Source organism: Lutra lutra, chromosome 12, assembly GCF_902655055.1.
Source record: "Lutra lutra chromosome 12, mLutLut1.2, whole genome shotgun sequence".
Classification (NCBI taxonomy): domain Eukaryota; kingdom Metazoa; phylum Chordata; class Mammalia; order Carnivora; family Mustelidae; genus Lutra; species Lutra lutra.
In genome coordinates, this window is record NC_062289.1 from 64,124,365 (window position 1) to 64,140,021 (window position 15,657).

The window sequence follows — 15,657 nt, forward strand, 5'->3', positions numbered from 1 at the left end:
CCCAGAACCCTCCTGGTCCCTGGGCTATACCGCAGGACACTGGTGGGCAGAGTGGGGTGGGAGAGGCAGGAACAGGGGGCACAGGGATCTCTGCAAAATGCATAAGGGGTCCAGAATGCATAAAAGCTGTGCCACGTGATAGGCAAGGGTGCCCTTGGACAAGGTTAGGGTATGGGACCCTATTGATTCCCTTGGAGCTCCTATTTGATGGCCACCAGAGTGGGGATGAGAGTGGGTGCCAGTACCCCATGCCTCCCTAGTGTCTACATTCTGGCGTAGCCCTTTAGCTCTCCATCAGGAGGGACAGGGAGCACAAAAGCCTGCCCACCGAGAGGCATAAGAGGACTCAGCTCCATGCCAGTCCTCCTGGCAGTCCTTGCCAGCCTTCTCTGTGTCTTTGAGATCACATCCACCCTTCCTGGCAGGATTCCTGGGGCCCTCACCTCCTCCCAGCTCCCCCCTACAAGGACATATGGAGAGCAGGGAGACTGAGCTCCCTCCCTCATCTCTGGCTCCATCTGCTGGGCTCTCCAAGGGTGGACACAGCATCCACACCAGGCCACACACCACTCCACCACAGGTCCTAATCCTAAGCCCTTCCTCAGTGAGGAGGATCCAGGCCCAAGGCCCGCTCCCTCCTCCACAGGGCTCTGCCACCCAACTTCCCACTGCCACATGGGGCTGCAGCCAGGCCAGGCCCAAGGCCACAGCCTAGGCCAACCTCAGTCTGAGGGAGCACATCCTTACTGGGTAATCTTGTCTTGTACCCACTGGTCTGTTAGTCCAACGATGGCCCACCTGGAAGAGAAGAGGGCAACAAAGCTCACAGGAGCGTCCTGCTAACATGGCCCGGCCCAGGCCCACCATCAGACAGGCAGTCTCTCCGCTGCAGGGTAGAAAGGTTATGGGGCCAACTCAGAGCTCCCGGCCCAGTGTCACTGCTGTGGGAGCTTTGGGGACTCAGGAGGAAGATCTCCCAGGGCAAGGATGGCAGGCCTGACACTGTCTCTATGTCCTGGCTGACCCTACCACTCTCTGCTCTCATCCTGCTGGAGTGGGGCTACAGCAGACACCGCATTCAGGTGCTAGTGGATCCTGACGCATCGTTCCCCCACCTAGCCCCTCGTGCCACCCGCCCACTATGCAATATACCCTATAGGATAGCAGACCCTCAACACGCCCATGTCTCCCTGTCTTAAAATGGTGGGACATGGAGCAATAGCATTTAGGCCTCTTAAGAGCCTTCCAAGGTCCCGTCTCTTAGCTCATCTATTGTGGATGAGATGATCATGGAGACCCAGGTTGGCCTGACCTCCCCAGGGTTGTGCCCAGCCCCTGGCAAGAGGGACTAGGACCTCGGGTGTGTACCCTTGGTCAGTCTCCAGGCTGCATCCTTCAACACCCTCCTCTGGGGTGAGAGCCGAGAATAGCCAGAGATGCTGGGTATAGGTAAGGCAGGGGACGCCCTGGAAGGTTCACCTGGGGGCAGGGTGTCTGAGCACCCTATCTCAGTACAGCAAGCATCTCTTCAGAAGGTATTCTTCAAAAAAAGGCCACCCTGCTATGTCTTCCCTGACCTACCCTTCCTCCTTCCAACCTTTCCACACATGCATTTCATATCAGGTTATTTTGCTTTTGTCCTTGTGCTGTTTCTGGAGTTTTCTGGAGGTATTTCACAGGGCCACATTCTGACATCAGTGCTCAACTGGGGTGCTTGTCGTGAGTGGGCTGTCAAGGGTACTCCTGAGCATAGAGCAGGTGCTCATCAAAGGCTCTGCAGTGCTGACATGGCAGTCACACACTGTGGCTACAGGGCACGGTAGAGGGATCCCACCTGACCTTGCTGCAAGATCTCTTGATTTACAAGCTGGCCCCTCTGCCAAGGTATGGGATTGTCAGTCCACACCATGGACGAGGACCTGAGGCAAAGAGAGCTGAGCCAAGTGTCTGTGGATTACAGCTGGTCACCAGCTCAGGGTGATGACACAGCAACTCTGGGCTTCAGTGTGGCCAGTGCCTTGGTCCTGCCCCAGCCCTTGGCTGTCCTAAAACCCTGATTCAGCAAAGACCATTATAGTCCCCACTATGGGCTCAGGGCCAGGAAGGGCCTCCCCGCCTCATCTCATGGAGGAGAAAACCAGGACCCGAGCAGAGGGCTGAAGGGGGTGGAGCAGGCCAGATCCAGACTTTCTTTGCTCAGACTCTGGGTTTAGTTTCTAAACCAGCCTAAGTTGTGTTGAGCACTCGTGCTGATGGCTTGCGTCGCAAACTCAGAGGTGGGCTAATGGATATTCCTGTGCTGGATTCCACTGCACATTAGGGATGCAAACATGTCTAGCAAGGCCTGTTTTGTTCAAATTCCATGCTCCTTCTGTTACCCAAATTGACCAGGCATCAAAGCTGAATGATAGGGTGGGAAAGGCAGAGCTGTAGTCAGGCCCCACCCTCGACCCTCTGCATCCAACAGTGTCCCCTCCATTTCCCCCAGAACTTTATAGGCAGGCAAGAGTCTCAGGAAGAAAAGCAGGTCCATGAAAATTCCCAGAAAGGGGCTGTATCTGATATTCCTGGTGGGAAACCGCACAGAGATGTCTTCCTCCAGACCCTGTTCTCACTGTGGGAGGACAGCTGCTTGGAGAGAAGGAAGCCCCACACAGCACTGGTCTTGGTGGGGCCTACCTACCACAGCATATCGTTCAAGTCCTTGGACATCATCCATGCCAAGTCGAACATCACCATGGCTGACTGCAAGAAAGAAAGAAGGCTGAGATCCAAGGCAGCTGTGCTCAAAAGAAGGGTACACATTGGGGCTGGGCTGTACACCTGGGCCAGACCTGAGCTATCTAGGGTCCCAACCAAGCCCCTGAAGATTGAAGGTCTTCCCAGCTAGGGAAGGAAGCGTGGGTGGATTCTTGGTCAAACTGAGGGAAGAAGACAGAGTAACTCAAGTGACTTACAGGGGGTCCTCTGTTAATTCACCATTCCTGTGTGTACACTTTGTCATGCAAGGGAGAAGATCTGGGTGCAGCACCGTCCTGGGCCTCTACACATCTCACTGGTGCCTTGGTGATACCCGGGGAGGCACTGAAGCCCCCATGGGTTGGGGCCCATGTCCACATGCTCTTCCCAGAAGGCTGGCGGCCTTAAACACACACACATACTACCAGGAAGGCTGGGTGAGGCAGGGCCTTTGTTACCGTTACCTGGACATTAAAGAGGGAGGGTGCCTCAGGACCTCTGTGGGGAGCTCTTTCTAACAAGGCTGTCTGCAGACAGAAGCATCTGCTCCCTGTGAGCAGAGTCTGGGTTTTGGTGGGAGACAACAGGAGACATCAGTGTCCAACCAGAAGACTCTGAAGTCCCATTAGCTATGACACTGGGCTGCCCACCAGAATTTCCAAGGGAATGGTTCATACATGTGAAAGGAGCCAGGCCTCTGTCCCAACCCACCTCACCCACTGCTTAGAATTTTCCATGTCTTTGGGCAGAGCCAAAAGGGCAAAGACAATCCTTCAAAGGACGATGGGACCTTGACAGGAAAAGGGATACTAGAAATATGGCGTTCAGAGTTCAAGGTCCCAGGGCCAAATGCTAAAACTGAACACAAGATATTTTACTGGAAACTTATTTTCGAGGGCTCCTTAAAGCCCTGGGCTCTGTTCGACACTTCCAGAGTCAACACAGTATGTTTTTCATATGAAATTCTGTTCCATAACACACACCATAATATGTAATTCTCTGAAATTCTTGAGGTTTCTCTTCTTAGAGACTAAAACAGACTTGTCTGTATTTTTGATGATGAACACAAATAAAAGCAGCTGTCCTAGGGGCATCTATTAGTGTGCAGGACCAACCTAAGACCTGCCTCGGAAGTGAAGGCAGTACTCTTCCTTTTATGGTGAAGAAGCTTAAGCCTCAGAGGGGCTGCCCCATCTGCCCTAGGTCACACAGCAGAAGTTGTGGGGTGCAGGTTCAAACCAGGCTTTTGTGGCTTTAAAACCTATGCTCATTCCTCCTCATGTTTTAGGACACAGCCCTAGAATCAGAACTCTATGGTGAAGTACACCCATCCGTACATACCGAAGTTCCGTGATATTCATACTGTTCGTAGTCAAAGAGGATATCTCTTCTGTAACGACATAAAATGCAGGCCCTCAGCAGGAAGCAGTGCAAGGAAGACCAACATTTGGAAAATGCTGAAACTTGACAGTATTCGGAGAAACACTGATTAAGTCAGCCACTTACAGACCCTTTCACAGGGTATACATGTATAGGGCAGGGAAGGGAGTGACATTGACATAAAAGGCTTACGGCAACAAAAAATGTAAAATGGCATAGACTAGTCCCAGAATCTCACTTCTAAGAAATTACCCTAACACAACAGTTCAAAGGAACAAGCAAACAGCACTGTGTGCCCAAGGCTGTTCATCGTCTCCCTACTTGTTGCGGCAAAATACTGGAAGTAACCTCTGGTTCAAAAAAGAAGGGGAGGGGTGCCTGGGTGGCTCAGTGGGTTAAGCCGCTGCCTTCAGCTCAGGTCATGATCTCGGAGTCCTGGGATCGAGCCCCGCATTGGGCTCTCTGCTCATCAGGGAGCCTGCTTCCTCCTCTCTCTCTGCCTGCCTCTCTGCCTGCTTGTGATCTCTCTGTCAAATAAATAAATAAAAAATCTTTAAAAAAAAAAAAAAAAAAAAGAAGGGGAATGGCCAAGTTAAGTACAGTGCATGTTATAAAAGCTGCTTGGAACTATCAAAAATGGTTATATTAGGGGCGCCTGGGTGGCTCAGTGGATTAAGCCGCTGCCTTCGGCTCAGGTCATGATCTCAGGATCCTGGGATCGAGTCCCGCATCAGGCTCTCTGCTCAGCAGTGTGCCTGCTTCCCTCTCTCTCTCTCTCTGCCTGCCTCTCCATCTACTTGTGATCTCTCTCTGTCAAATAAATAAATAAAAATCTTAAAAAAAAAAATAAAAAAAAAATTAAAAAAAAAATGGTTATATTAAGTGAAAAAATGCAAAATGGTGTGCATATTATGATCATATAAAATATGCACAGTGTGGCTACCCCAGGAAGATTGACCCAAAGTCAGAATCTCTTCCAATCAGTGAATAGGATTCTATTCATTCTTCTTTCCTTATGCCCCCCAAAATGGTTTTTCAATGTCCTTCCACGAGGGGGTGGCTGAGCACAATACTTGTTTACAAATCAAGGACTGGATCTAGCAAGGAATTCTCAGCTCAACAGCATGCCTACACAGTCACCTCGAGCTATAGTCACCTTTCCAGTTTGTTTTTTTTTTAAGAGCATTTCACTTTTTTTTTTTTTTTAAGATTTTATTTATTCATTTGAGAAAGAGTGAGCAGGAGGGAGAGGCAGAGAGAATCTGAAGGAGACTCCACACCGAGCTCAGAGCCCAATATGGCACTTGATTCCATGACTGTGAGATCATGACCTGAGCTGAAACCAAGAGTTGGCTGCTGAACCAACTGAGCCGCCCCTGCATCCCTAGAGCCCTTCACTTTTTAAAATTGACAATATGGAGAGGAATTAAGAATAATTTGGTTTCCTTTGCACACGCTTTTTTTCTATGAAAACCTTTACACAATTAGCATCTATCTCGTTTAGAAAGAACTTAACAAATAAAAGTACATCTGGAAAACTACAAATATAAAAGACAAGGGGCTGTTTCCCCTAACAGCATGTATCTGGGAGACCTCTGGGCCCAGTCCTGCCACTCGTGAGACTGCAGGGTGATACAGAGGAGACCCAGAGCTCTCCTCCAATGCAGGGGCCACATGCTCGCTCCTGGAGCCACTGGCCCAGAATTTCTAAACTAAATGAACTGTTCTCAAGTGGGAAAAAAAAATGTATCCAGGCCCCATGGAAAACACAAGTATTCCACAGGGATTACGGGCTCTGTGGCACAGCGTACTGCTTCAAATATATACTCACCTCTGGGCCTCCCACTCTCTTCGCTGCCTCCTCTTCATGGTTCGTGTCACTATCTCCTGATGCGGGGACAAAGAGAACAAAGGGCTGAACAAAGAAGCCAGGAATTTATCCCTGTAGCCTAAGAAGGTTCTGATGAGGCACAAGCCACCAGGCATGGGCCCCCATCCCCCAAAGGGAAAACATGGGTCATTCATTCCCATGTCCTGAGCTCAGGCTGGTCCTGGAGGAGGGAGAAACTGAGATGGGGAATAGCCAGGACTCCTCTGGCCCACTGGCACTGAGGATACCAGATTGTGGACAGGAGCAGATGCTTCTCCAGTGCCTGGTCCCGCTACACTGGCCATGCACTCCGTCTGTCCATTCCAGCCTTCAATTCTCCCCACCACTGTGTGATCCAGGATAAGTACATCGCCACTTCATACTGGCTTCCCCACCAGATTAATAAGCACTAATGTTTCCTATATCCTTCCACGTGCCAGTCACTCTTCTAATTTGATAGATATGATCCCTTTAGTTCCTACAGCAAAGACATGAGGTAGCATGGCAGGTTTACAAATCTATGGTCCCAAGGCTCCTGCTTCGAGAAAGATGGAAATTTTCCATCTAATTTTCCCTATATGTCTGAAATGTAAATATATCTGAAAACCCTGTATATATATATATAGAAAGCAAACAAAAGACTCTGGAAGGTAGAGAGGAAGGCCAACAAGCTGGGGGTCCTAGGACCTGAGGAGTGAGGTACAGATGAGTTCCCCAGGTTTTCGTATGGGCTTATATATCCCAGACTTTTTTTTTTTTTTTTAAAGATTTTATTTATTTATTTGACAGAGAGAGATCACAAGCAGGCAGAGAGGCAGGTAGAGAGAGAGAGGAGGAAGCAGGCTCCCCGCTGAGCAGAGAGCCCGATGCGGGGCTCGATCCCAGGACCCTGAGACCATGACCTGAGCCGAAGGCAGAGGCTTAACCCACTGAGCCACCCAGGCGCCCCATATATCCCAGACTTGAAGCTGAAGAAGCCGGCAATCTGGAAACACCAACAGGCACAGAGGAAAAAGTCCCCAACAAAAGCCAAGGACCCAGAGGAGCAGCCTCCAAAGACAGAAAACTTTGAGATAATAACTGGCCCACTCAAGCCACTGCACCAAAAACACTGTGGCCCCATCCCTATCCAGCCAGCAAAGATCAAGTGGGAGCCTAGACTGCCACCCTGATAAACATCTCCCACCTGTAACACCTCCACCTTTCACTTGCAACACCTCCCAACATGCTAACTGTGGTGGTATCAGAAGAGGCCAAATAGTGAGCCTGGACCTTCCTTACCCAGTGGTAACAAAGAGCAACTCCTCTCACAGCTAACAGAAGTTAAGTGGGAAACCTTGAAATTCTACCTCCACCTGGCTATAAAGGGATCATGCTGCCCGCCCCCTGCTTTGCCAGAATGATGTCAGAGAAAGCAGATAAAATGGAAGGCTTAAATAAGATCCAGAATCTCAAAACGTAATATAAAAATGTCCAGGTTTCATGTGAAAAGCACTCATCACACTAGGAACCAGGAATATCTCAAACTGAACACACGAAAAAAGAAACCCACAAATGCCAACACCAAGATGACAAAGATGTTAGAAGTATCTGACAAAGATTTTAAAGCAGCCACCACAAAAATTCTTTAATGGGCAATTAGAAACGTAGCTGAAATGCATGGAAAAACAAACAAACAAACAAACAAAACCAGGAAGCTTTTACGAATGAGTAGAAAAATAGAATAGAGAAGAACCAAAGAGAAATTTACAACTGCAAAGTATAATAACTGAAATAGAAACTCAGTGGCTGGGCTCAAAAGCAGAATGGAGGAACAGAGGAAAGAACCAGCAGGTACAATGATAAAAATTATCCAGTCTGATCAAGAGAGGAAAACAGACTGGAAAAACAAACCAACAGAACCCCATTAACATGTGAACCTACAACAAAAGACCTACCCTTCATGTCATTGGTGTCCTGGAAGGAGAGGAGAAAGAGGATTGGCTGAAAACCCACTTGAAGAAATAATGGCTGAAAAATGAAGAAGTATGGCTCAAAATTTGGCAAGAGACATAAACCTACAGATTTAAGAAGCTGACTGAGTCCCAATAGGTTAAACCCAAAGAAATCCACACCGAGACACATTGTAATTAAACTTCTGACCATTAGAGCCCCCAATTTTTTTTAAATCTCAAAAACAACAAAAGGAAAATGACATTTTACCTATAGGATAAAACAGTTTGAATGGCAGCAGATTTCTCACCAGAAAACACGGAGGATGAAAGAAGGAGCATAACTTTCAAGTGCTGACAGAAAAGAACTGCTAACCCCGAATCCCACACACAGTGAAAATATCTTTCAGGAACGAAGAGAAAAAAATTAAGAAAGTCTCAAAAAAGGGAAAACTAAGAGAATTTACTGCCAGCATATTGCCTTTAAAAAAAAGAAAAAAAATATATGGTTAAGGGCGTTTCTATAAACAGAAAGAAAATGAGAAAAGAAAAACCCTGGAATGTCAGGATGGAAGAAAGAACATGCTGAGTAGAAACTAGGTAAATACAATAGGCTTCCCTTATCCACTTGAGTTTTATAATCACACTTTGTTGTTGAAGCAAAATTTATCCCACTGGGACAGCCCATGTGGATCTAAATGTACACAGAGACTATTTTTTTTAGAAACTTACATTATAAATAGAGGAAAATAAGGGAAGTAAAGGAATCTAAGATTTCTACATTTATATAGCCTGTTTTCTCTAAATCTGAGTATGCACCTTTATAAATAAAAATATTTCTGAGAATATATCTTGGATACCAGTTTATTTACAAATCATGAGGATTTAATTACATTTGAAGTATTCTCAAAAGTGTTTGGGCGCCTGGGTGGCTCAATTGGTTAAGCATCTGCCTTAGGCTCAGGTCATGATCTCAGGGTCCTGGGATGGAGCCCCACACTGGGCTCTCTGCTCTTCGGGGAGTCTTCTTCCCCCTCTCGCTCTCCCTTTGTGCTCTCCCTCTCTCTCTCTCAAATAAATAAATAAAATCCTTTAAAAAAAAGTGTTAATTTTGGGGCGCCTGGGTGGTTCAGTGGGTTAAAGCCTCTGCCTTCGGCTCAGGTCATGATCCCAGGGTCCTGGGATCAAGCCCCGCATCGGACTCTCTGCTCAGCGGGGAGCCTGCTTCCTCCTCTCTCTCTGCCTGTCTCTCTACCTACTTGTGATCTCTATCTGTCAAATGAATAAATAAAAAAATTTTTAAAAAAGTGTTAATTTTTATTAAAATCAGGTATGTAGGCCTAAACTTGAAAGAGAGCAAATACAAATTTAGAGCAGCAAGTAAAACACTCCATGAACAAGTGATAAATACTAGAAAATTGGACTGGTTTCCAATGTCATTCAAAATAAAACAGAAAAAAAGAGATGGGATCCCGGTTTAGGTTAAAAAACGATTAAGAGAATAGCTAGTTACAACTGTGTCAACTCTGGCTGGATGATTCAGACACAAAAACAGCTATAAAATCTACTTTGGGAGAGGCACCTGGGTGGCTCAGTGGGTTAAGGCTCTGCCTTCAGCTCAGGTCATGATCCCAGGGTCCCAGCATTGAGCCCCACATCGGGCTCTCTGCTAGGTGGGGAGCCTGCTTCCTCCTCTCTCTCTGCCTGTCTCTCTGCCTACTTGTGATCTATCTGTCAAATAAATAAATAAAATCTTTAAAAAAAAATCTACTTTGGGGGCAATTAAAGAAATTGGAATATGGATTGAATAGATGACATTACTAATTTCTTATGTATGATGATGGTACTGTGTTTATAGAAGAGAATGTTCTTAGGAGATGAATATGGAAGAATTTGTCAGGGAGCATCATGGTGTCTGCAACTCATTCTCAAATGAACCGGCGGGGAGGGGGGCATACATAGAAAGAAGGCAAACTGGCAAAAAAGGAAAATGTGAAAAATTGCTGAATCCAGATGAAAGGTTTATGGGTATTCACTGTACTATCTTTTTAACTGTTGTACACGTTAGAAAAATATCAAAACACGTTAGAAAAAAATAAAAAATAAATTAAAAAATCAAAAATATCAAAAAAATATCAAAACAAAATATCAAAAAAATATCAAAACACGTTGGAAAACAGTATGGAGGTTCCTCAAAAAGTTAAAAATAGAGCCACCTCATGACCCAGCAACTGCTCTACTGGGTATTTATCCAAAGGATACAGACACAGTGATTCAAAGGTGCACGTGCACCCCAATGTTTATAGCAGCAATGTCCACAGCAGCCATAATGTGCAAAGAGCCCAGATGTCCATCAACAGATAAATGGATAAAGATGATGCGATATATATATATATATATATATATATATATATATATATATAAAATACACAATGGAATTATTATTCAAAATGAAATCTTGCCATTTTGCAATGACGTGGATGGAACTGGAGGGCATAATACTAAGCGAAATGAGTCAAAGACAAATGCCACACAAGTTCATTCATATGTGGAATTTAAGAAATAAAACAGATGAACATAGGAGAAGGAAAGAAAAAATGAAATAAGATGAAAATAGAGTGGAAGACAAACCATAAGAGACATGGATATCTAGGAAATAAACTGAGGTTTGCTGGAGGGGAGGTGGGTGGGGGGATGGGTAACTGGGTGATGGGCATTAAGGAGGGCACTTGAAGCAATGAACACTGGGTGTTATATGCAAATGATGAATCACTAAATTCTACCCCTGAAACTAATAATACAGTATATGTTCACTAAATTGAATTTAAATAAAGAATTTAAAAAACACTAAAATTATAAAACTTCTAAAAGAAATAAAAAAGCCAGTGGAAAATTATGTATATCATTATGAGTATCATAGAAAGCATTCACAAACTCAGATTCCAAATAGATGCACTAAGAAAGTTAATGGAAGTTCTGACGGGTTCTGACATTAGGAACCATCGACATTCTCTTTAACGCCAAAGCCACTGGTCAGTTCTGCTTGCCTATCCCCCCTACAGGGCCCTTGTATCTGTGGACACGCTACACTGAATGCTGGAAGATCCTAGGGATTTCCCTGGCTCCTGCCTTCCTCATTCAGGTCAAGTGTCCATGTCCACCTTCATGAAAGCAGCCCATTCCCTGTCCAGCCCCTTATCTTGTTTTAGTTTTCCTCAAGCAACACAGCTCTCCCCCTGAAACCATTCTTGAACTGTGTTCATTTATACATTCCATATGTCTCCCCCACTGCAAAGGAAGCTTTGTGAAGACAGGACTTTGTTCTCCCCGGGGGACCCTAGAGCCTAACCGATATCTGGCACATATTAAGTGCTGATATACTTATTAGTCAGGATATAGAATTCCAAGATTCTAATCTGCAGAACGTGAATGTTCCCAGGGAAAAATCCCACCAGATACTGATATGTGGGGCCCGATGGAAAGCAACTCACTAACAGAGAAAAGAATGCTATAAATAAAGGAGCATCAGATCACAAAAAAAGAGCTCTTAGAAATCAAAGCTTAGAAGATGAGACCACAACTTGGCCAGAGAGTGGAACAGATAAAGAGTTGGTCAAGAGGAAAGAGAATCTAAGAATGTGCCTGAGGTCCCCTATCAGACCACCCAAAACTCTACAGAAGGGACTGGTCAAAGGCGGGGAAGGCAAGGAGAAAACATTCTTACCTTTGCAGAACATGCCCTCTAGATGGACAGAATGTCCTGAATGTCCCCAAAATGGCTCAAAAGAGCTCTGCTCAAGCACCTTATTAGGAAGTGTCAGGCCAAGGATGAAGGGAAGAGCCCAAAACATTTCAGACGCGAGTTTCAGCATGCACACCAAGGATTGGGAGCCAAAAGTCCTCAGCTTCTTCCATAACACTTGAAAACTGGAATAAAACATGGCCTAAGGCACCTGGGTGGCTCAGTGGGTTAAAGCCTCTGCCTTTGGCTCAGGTCATGATCTCAGGGTCCTGGAATCGAGCCCCACATCGGGCTCTCTGCTCAGCAGGGAGCCTGCTTCCCACCCCCTCTTTCTGCCTGCTGCTCTGCCTACTTGTGATCTCTCTCTTTCTCTGTCAAATAAATAAATAATATCTTAAAAAAAAAATAAAATAAAACATGGCCCTCCTATTAAAGGAATAACCATCTGCCATTTTTAATTTCCCAGGTAGCAGAAGCCACTGCATTGGGTAAGCTACTTCTGTTGGCCAGGCCCCAGATCAGGTAAGCACCTCAGACCCAAAAGTCACGAGGCTCAAACTACTCTTATTTTTGCATGCAAGAGGCTTACCCTGGAGTGACCACTGGGGACTGAGCCTAGCTGAGAGCCACAGACCCATGCTGTTCCTCATGGTGACTGCAGAGAGCAAGTCTTGAGAAAATGAGGAAGAGAGTTGATGTTTATGCTATTTATTGTTTTTCTTTATCACTTTTTTGGTAATTTTATTTTTTATTTGAGAGAGAAAGCAAGGGGAGGAGCAGAGTGGAAGGAGAGGGAGAGAGAATCTTGAGCAGACTCTGGATTGCGTGTGGAGCCTGACATGGGGCTTGACCTCAAGACCCTGAGGTCATGACCTGAGCCAAAACCAAGAGTAGAACGCTTAACCGGCTGAGCCACCAAGCCACCCCTCTGTATCACTTTTTTAAAAAGTATGTTCTCTAAGCGAAGAGCTGAGCCATTCTAAGTTTCATCTTATCTGATGAAATTCTACTGTATGGACAAGGATGTCAAAGGTCAAAGAAGTTCAGTAACCTGCCTGAGGCCACACAGACAGGGGATGGCAGAGCTCAGGGTCAAGACCCATGCCTGCTGAGTCCCAGCCAACCTTGGGCCCCACAGGCTCCAGTCTGAGCTCTGACCTCTGGGAATGACAAGTTCCTCAAGACTATGGGAAGTCCCAAACTCACCTCTTCCAACCGTGTGCGCTTCTCAGAAGGCTCTGACCCATTGTCACTTTCACTTCCTGAATGCTCTTCATCCTCTTCTTCATCCCTAAAGATATCATCATAGGCAGGAACTTCAAGGTCATCATCTTGTTTAATGAGTAGTTTGATCTAAGGTTAAAACAAAAAGCAATCAAGGCTCTCCTCTATCATTGACAGAAAATTCTCTGTCACATGTTTTTCTCCTGGAGAATCTTCTTTCCCATTGAGCTGACTCGTTCAGTTTTCTGTACAAAGAGTCCCCTGTTTGAGAGAAGAATTTCCGACTTCTCAAGCATTTTCCTGTTTTCATTTCCACTCCCTGAGGCACTGGAGTTGTACCACACAATACGAGAAAATTCCAAAGATTTAAAACTATCCCCAGTCATTGAAGTCTGAGAAAAAAGCTCCCTCTTACGCCACACACTAAGCAAACAAAATGAATACCCTCCAACTTGGACTCTGATGGAAAACCTGAAGATGTGTGACACTTTGGTGCATACAACTGCTGTCTCTAGAAGCAGGGCCAAGCTGATTTTGCTTCAAGAGAGAACTTTAGGGCCAACAGTTTGATAACAAGGCTGGGGGTTGGGGAGGGTCAACTCAGAGAATGGTTAGGTGGCCGCCCTGTGCCAGGCTCCATGCTTGCTGCTGGGGCTCAAAGAGGAAGCACAGCACGGCCATTTTAGGCTAACAGTGGCCTCTTACACTATTGTCTTCTGGTCCTCACACCACCCTTTGGCTGGACAGAGAAAATGCTAGCCCCACTTGTAGGGCTAATGCCTCTAGATCCTTTTATTCAATGAGGTCAGCTGGGCCTGAGCTCAGAGGGCAGGCTCAGTGCAGACTTCTGATCCCTACACTTCAAAGGTGAAGTGAATTCCAAAATGCATTCTGAGTGCCTCCAAGGCTTAGGCGCCAGTTTCTCACCAGAGAAAAGCAAGACCAGGTTCTTGCCCCTCAGGCTGTTCCAACTCCTATAGCAGAGGTGGATACGTGCCTTGCTTAGATCACCAGATGCGATGTTGTCCATAATATAAGAGGTACAGAAAGACGGACAGGAGAACTCAGGGAAGACATGTACCCCAAAGGTCGAGATACCTGGGCATCATTGTACACATTCACGACGTTGACTGGTCTGTGGGTGTCACACACAAAAAATATGGCATCTTCGTCAGGCTGGAGGATATCCAACAGGTCTACGTTAGCTCCACAGTTTATGAGGATAAAATAATGGAACTGGAAAGAAGAAAGAGGAGAGGACGTTGTGAAGTAAGTGCCTTGAGGAGGTTCTTCACTTCAGCCTACTAGGCCCCTAAGTCCTTCTTCTGAGACACATCAAGCCCCTGGCACTGGGCAAGGCCTGGATGGTGAGAGGCTCCAAAAATGGCAAGTGCTGGTCTGTGTTAGTGCTTTAACATACTCCACATGCTATTTCATTTCCATGATGACACCATGAGACAGGCCCCATGGCTAGCCCTGTGACTGTCTCTGCTTCTCAGAGCAGCACGTGGAGGCTCAGCATGACTCAGTTTCATGCACAGGACCAAGAAGTTGACGAGCAATAGACCAAGACTTCAAAGGCATAACAGAGCCTCTGCAGATCTCAGTCACCCTACCGGACGGTGTTGCCTCTCTGTACTGACAACGTCATACAGGTCTAAATTTGTAGCAAGTCTTGGGCAGCCCATACTCAACGGGCACATAATATTAAATTAAGTCTTATTACGTCCTCACTATAGACAATCCCTTCCTTGTAAACACCAAGTTGGCACCAGTATGCTCCTTCTGTGATGACAGGAGCTCCAGGCAAGGATTTATCTCTGCTAGACAGTCCAAAATGTGGCCACAGACCCCAAAGACCCTCTTCCCTACCACAGCCCTACCCTGTAGGATCTAAAATGTCCCATCTTTCAGGATAGCCCTATGCAGAGGTACCAGGAGTCCTGGCCTCTACTGTTTAAATTGCAAAGGGAGAAGACATATTCCTGGATTAACATTTGGAAGCTGGGATACTTTTTCTTGGAGAGAGAATGTAAACTAGTGGTGTAGTGTAACATAATTTTAACTAGGCCATATAAAAAACTAACTGCTAAACTCTAAGCAGCTTACAATGAAAATGTCTGCAACACAAATTCAAAGGCAGAGGGTGTCTGCCGTCACTATCTTTTTTTTTGGTTGTCAATTTCGTCTCTACAACTTGAGGGTAAGTCACCCTGTATAACTCATTTTTTCCTTCCATGTTGTGTAATATAGCTGATAGTTAAATATACATACAATTTATCATGGACATAGAAAGAATGCTGTGTAGTAAGAAATTGCAACTGAGTAAAATAAGACTAATTATTCCAAAATATTTCTTCCATACCTGTTCTTTATGCTCAAGAAATGCAGTTTCAAGTTCTTGCCACCCAGAAACTGGAACCAGGGTATACTGCACGTGATCGCACTGGAACAGAGCCTGAGAGATATTAATTTCAAACCTATCAAATTTAGGATATCTACAATTAACTTTGAAAAGCACTTAAAAAAAAAGATGGATTGAGAAATGAATGACATGTGATAAAGTAAGAATGGTAAAATGTTAATGGGGAAAACTAGGTTATGGGGATATGACTGTTCACTGTATCATTCTATCAACTTTGCCTAATTTTTGAAAATTACTAAAGGAAAACATTGAGGGGAAAGTTGATCTTATTTCTAGATCTTCTGAGAAGCAGTGCCTCACCCAAGGGCCTAAGCAAAGGTCATGTAAACATTGGATCATATTCAAA

The 15,657-nt window shown here is 45.6% G+C and overlaps 1 protein-coding gene across 1 annotated transcript in view; it reads right to left on the minus strand.

Moving 5' to 3' along the window:
* CDC45 (cell division cycle 45) overlaps window positions 1-15,657 on the minus strand; it is a 33,727-nt gene that overhangs the window by 17,155 nt on the left and 915 nt on the right. The window contains exons 3-9 of the mRNA XM_047697879.1: window positions 15,252-15,344; window positions 13,985-14,122; window positions 12,869-13,015; window positions 5,951-6,006; window positions 4,081-4,129; window positions 2,684-2,745; window positions 748-798 (exon numbers count right to left, since the gene is read on the minus strand). Coding sequence (XP_047553835.1) covers window positions 748-798; window positions 2,684-2,745; window positions 4,081-4,129; window positions 5,951-6,006; window positions 12,869-13,015; window positions 13,985-14,122; window positions 15,252-15,344 — 596 coding nt within the window. The remainder of the gene's footprint in view (window positions 1-747; window positions 799-2,683; window positions 2,746-4,080; window positions 4,130-5,950; window positions 6,007-12,868; window positions 13,016-13,984; window positions 14,123-15,251; window positions 15,345-15,657) is intronic.